General features: G+C 40.3%; 1 protein-coding gene across 1 annotated transcript; it reads right to left on the minus strand.

The window, feature by feature from the left end:
* Positions 1-783: 783 nt before the first annotated feature.
* Positions 784-3,878, minus strand: TXNDC12 (thioredoxin domain containing 12 (endoplasmic reticulum)). The gene is made up of 5 exons (XM_009698012.1): positions 3,830-3,878; positions 3,029-3,102; positions 2,398-2,467; positions 2,225-2,308; positions 784-1,788 (listed from the first exon to the last, which is right to left on the minus strand). Exons 1-5 carry the CDS (start codon positions 3,867-3,869, stop codon positions 1,709-1,711), a joined length of 348 nt encoding a protein of 115 aa, XP_009696314.1. The 5' UTR covers positions 3,870-3,878; the 3' UTR covers positions 784-1,708.
* Positions 3,879-5,045: the final 1,167 nt, after the last annotated feature.

Genomic DNA, 5,045 nt, shown 5'->3' on the forward strand with positions numbered 1-5,045 from the left:
TTTGCTATGGGAAGTTATGGTAAGTGCCTTTTGGATAGGATTTTTTCCTTTAGATGACTAGTTTGGTGGATGAGGGGACAGCAGTAGGTGATGTTTATTTTGGCTTTACTAAGGCTTTTGACACTGTCTCCCATAGCATCCTCACAGACAGAGAGATGAAGTTAATAAATGGCCAATCAGGTGGACGGAAAACTGGCAGAACTGCTGGGCTGAAAGGGGCTCGTCAGTAGCGGAGTACCCCTGGGGTTGAGGGGTTCACACTTTAACATCTTCATTAACAACCTGGGTGAGGTGTCAATGGAGGACCACTCTGTCCTAGTGGGGATGGAGTCCACTCTTGGCAAACCGGCAAATGATACAAAACTGGGGAGAGTAGTTGACAACCAGACGGTTGTGCTGCCATTCAGAAGGACCTCAACAGCCTCAAGAAATGGGCGGAGAGGGTTGTCAGGAAGTTCAAGAAAGGGAAACGCAAAGCCTTTCACCTGGGGAGGAATAAGCTGTGCACCAGTACAGGCTGAGGGCAGACAGTCTGGAAAGCAGCTTTGCAGAAGAGGATGTGGGAGTCCAGGTGGAGAACAACTTGACCATGAGCCAGCAATGCGCCCTTGTGGCAAAGAAGGACAACAGCATCCTGTGCTACGTTAGGGAATGCGTTACCAGCAGGTCAGAGAGGTGATTTTTTTTCCCCTCTATTTTTCTTTTCAGTTCCAGTAAACGCTAGGTATTACCTGCCCTCAACAGTATAGGTAGTATAAGGATGGCTGAATTGTAATTACATGAAAAAACAACCGTTGTCTTTTAATTATAAAAAGGAGAAACCTTCTTCAGCTTTGACATTCAACATCAACAACCACTGCAATATAGACAGAAATACATTCCCCCATCCTTAAGAATGGAAAGCTCTGCCCTTTACCACAAAACACTGTCTGCATGCTTATGTTTAAAAAGGTTTTATTTTTCACTCTGGTACAAAAATACAGTACAATGTGATGGCAAGGCATTCGCCAAAAAACATTCAAAGAATAAAAGGGGAATCCCTGTAAAGCTTCAACATAACCCACCCTCACTTGATAAAACAATCCAAAGGTGAGTGCACAAGGAAAAAGTTAATTTCTGCCCAAAGGCAAATAAAGATGAATCACACACAGTTTTACACAAAAATATGTTTGCAGAGCTACTAATTTCACATGCTACTTGGACATTCATGAAATTTATTCTACTTGGCTTAGTGGCAGAATTCATGGTTTGGGATGTCTAGAAAACACCTGGCCCAGGAACATGCCCTGTTCATAGGAATCCCCAGTAAAAACAATGGGATCACATAATACCAGTGAGAAAAGAGGGATCCAACCCTGATTAAGCATCAAAATATTCGCTACTTCTAGTTATTCCAATCACACTGTTTGTCCTCAAATGTTTTGCCCTACATCCCTCCCTTTTAACACCAAATATTAGTGGTTGCTCAAACACACAAAGTGATGTGTTTGCACGTTACCTAGTTGCAAATAACCATTACAGTACAAACTGCCAGGCAGAGGAGGAGATAACACTGTAAGTGATGCATGTGTGTGAACTCCAAACAGGGTTTAACCTAACATTATTGACAGCAGAATTATGTCCCTTCAGTGCATCTACATTCTTGGTCTGTTTAATCATTTCCTTTTAGAGTTTTGAAGTGATGGAAAAGCGTCATTCAGTATATTCATTAGAGTTCATCTCCCAGGTGCTTTTGTTTGAAAGCATCACCTGTTAGCTTCTCCTGGGCCTCCTTCATCCCTTGGACAACTGAAAGATTAGTCAGAGAGATATAAACTATTAATCTCAAGATGAAAACATCAAGGTGGACTGGTAATGAAAGTGTTTTATAACAACACAGTTACAGAATGTAGATCTACAAATTAACCTGTGGAAAAAAAAACAGTCCTGCACCCTTTTCCCAGCTATTTGTAGTTGGATCATACAAATTGCATGATTTTCCATGCCACAACTGGAGGCAAAGTTTAGGTCCCATAGACACTGTAGTAGGTATTATGGTGAATAGTAATTCTGAATATGGTTCATCAGGGCCTAAGAGAAACACTCACTCACACTGTACCTTACAGCTTTACGCTGTAAAGTATCATCATTTTCCTCCACTCAAAAGTGAAGGCGTGTCCTTCACTGAGGACACGCCTAGAGTTTCATCTCACTAAAAATGCACTTCAAAGTACTTTCCACATACCTTGATCAGCATTGGTATAGAAATACTTGTAGCTGGGGTTTCCTTTCTCATTTATGATTTCTGGGTGGACTTTTCCACTGGGGTCTATGAAACAAGAAATCAAACACGAAATTTAGGTGGTAACAGTAAGGACACAGTCCTGTGAGTGGATACAGCAGCTGTGGATGCCTTACCCATGAAAAGGATTCTGGGAATGTAACCTCCATCAGGACTAAAGGCTTCATCCTTTGGCTCTTCATCATCCTACCAAAGCAAGACAGAAGAGAGAGAACACATTAGGAGGATATCTAACAAAACACAGGACACATTTTAAAGAAACAAGCTATAGCCTTCAGATTCCATTTACCCTGAGCAATTTACATCTTGAATAGACACTAGGTAACTGCAGTGTCTTCCACTCTCAAAAGAAAGGTAGGTATTTTTAGCTAACCAAGTATCATTTGTGAAAATAATTTTTTTTCTGTTCTGTCAATTTGCGTGAAACACTCCACTTTTGTGTATGAATGCTTGATATGTCAGGAGAGAATGAATATAAATTCCTTTATTGCAGCAACGGAATGACACAAGGTACAAATTGTTAAAGAGACAATGGCAGAGAGCCAGGTTTATAAACACAATTAAAATAACCAGACTGAAGAAAATTCTTTTTAAAACAATCAGCTGTATCAATCAATCAATCCTGCATACCTATTCAGGAGTGCAGGATTTAGGATGTACACAAAACAGGATGCAACCAGTTAAGCAAGATTCCAAATGCTTAATTACTAGACAGTAATATGGATACAAATCAAGAGGGCAGCCTACCTCAAGGTTGACCATAACAAAATTATGGGCAAGTTCAGAGATCTCCTTGGATTCAGCAAACTTTGGCTTTAAAGCTAATTGGGAGGGGGGGAGGAAACAAAAACAAACTGTGTAAAGACAGTGGAAAATATTTCAGGTTTTCAGGTCAGCATCAAAATTTCAACTTCATTCCTCCCTCTGGAGAGCTGGTAGTTTTCAATAAGCAGTGAGAAAAAGGAATATATGTATCAAACCATCCAAGCCAGGCTCAGAACAGCAGGTAACTGAAGCATTCCTGGCTGGGCAGCCATATGACGAAGCCTGGCCAACAAACATATGCAGTCGTATTTCAACCAATGGAACAGAAGCAAAAAGCTTGCTGTAAACCACTATTCTCACACAACCACTATTCTCACTCAACCGGCTCATTCTTTAAGCTTAGCCATTATGCCCAGCTTGTTTGTTTGCGATACTGAAAGAGACAAAGCCTCACCTTTGAAGAACCACCAGCTGAAACTAAGGCAATTTAGACTTAATTCTTGAAGATCATTCATTCTGTTCCATTTTTTATAGCCAAGTACAGGAGAAATTGCAGCCACTATGTAAGTGCAGTATTACAGCTGTTATCTTGCTGGCATTTAGGCATGGCTGGCTTTTGGTAGTGCTAACAGGTAAAGTGATGCAGTATTATACCGCTCTAAATGAAATACAAATACCGTTAGCTACATTTCAAATGCAAAGTTCACGTTTCTCATGGTTACATGATTTGTATACAAAAGTTCATTAGAAATTTCAGCAAGATCTAGTATTAAATACATTTACCTTTGCAAGCCCCACACCAAGACTTGTGGATGATAACCATAAGAGGCAAACCACTAAAAAAAGAAAGAAAATTGTCAAATAAAGTTTACAGTTCAGCCTCTAAACCAAATTCTATTACATGCACATTTTAACAGCCAAGGCTTCTAAAAAGGCTAAATGTAACAAAAAATGAGAGATACACAGATTCTGCTCTGTTCTAAGGTTGTCTTGCAAAATGTTTTCTCGACTTTAAAACATGTATAATAATAATGTGTTATAACTGCCAGCCAATAACTGCTCGTGTAGAGGAGAAGACTTTCTCTTTGGAAGATTTGCTCTTACTAGTTTAGATTTGCTCAGATACACAACTGGTCATGCATTTTTTTACTGGAAGTGGTTAGTGACACCAGCTGCTTGAGAGATCTCAGGATGGATTTTCATGACTGCTTAAGGCAATCCAGTGGATGACAGTCATACATCCATCCCTCTCCCCATTACAGTTTGTGTGTTTCAGTCACCCTCTGTGACTAAGACCCTCCATTAAGCAATAATCACACACAGTAACCTAGCAAACCCTCTGGCTGCCAGGCTAGCTTCCTACATGTTGGTATGCTGAAGAAAATCTGTGACCAATGTGACAAGTGCCAGGACTGAGAAAGAGAGGTGGCCTGCATGGAACTGCAGCCTAAATAAAGTGCAATGCAAAAGGACCAAAGTTATTCTTTGTTATTCTCTCTCTCTTCCCAAATAATTCACTTGACCTTTACTACCTATGCTACCCAGAAGTTAAGTTTCCGTCGCCCTGAGATATGTCTTATTTAACCCTGTTCTTCAAAAATCCCTTTAGCATTTCACCTTCTGACAAAGTCAAGCTTACCAAGTTGAATTTCTCTAAATCCCTGTGTATATTCAAGCTGTATTACACGATTAGACAGAGAGCCCTTAAAGACACTACAAATTTCACGTATCTCCTGCTGTTAATGCTGGTGTTTCTGACTATTTTGCGTCATTTTTACCTTTCTAACAAGAAAAGTGATACAATTGCAGGTGACTTTTGTTGCTATTGAGCACATCCAGGTAGTATAACACCTCCACGCTTTCTGCATGGGGAAGTCCTTACTAACACTCACTGTTTCTACCACCCAACAGCTGAACTGGTGAACGCTGACTAGGGCAATAAACTAAGAAAGACCAAGAACAAGGAATTGGGAATCTCACCCCTTTTCTTTTACCAACA

Source organism: Cariama cristata, unplaced genomic scaffold, assembly GCF_000690535.1.
Source record: "Cariama cristata isolate BGI_N322 unplaced genomic scaffold, ASM69053v1 Scaffold41543, whole genome shotgun sequence".
Classification (NCBI taxonomy): domain Eukaryota; kingdom Metazoa; phylum Chordata; class Aves; order Cariamiformes; family Cariamidae; genus Cariama; species Cariama cristata.

Bases quoted from the DNA above. Each gene is read 5' to 3' on its own strand.
- TXNDC12 (XM_009698012.1), bottom strand. From the start codon at position 3,869: ATGGTTATCATCCACAAGTCTTGGTGTGGGGCTTGCAAAG. The intron at 2,468-3,028 runs GTAGGCTGCCCT...TTGCTTTGGTAG, and splicing joins TTGTTATGGTCAACCTTGAG to GATGATGAAGAGCCAAAGGA. The intron at 1,789-2,224 runs GTATGTGGAAAG...CTAATCTTTCAG, and splicing joins CTATACCAATGCTGATCAAG to TTGTCCAAGGGATGAAGGAG.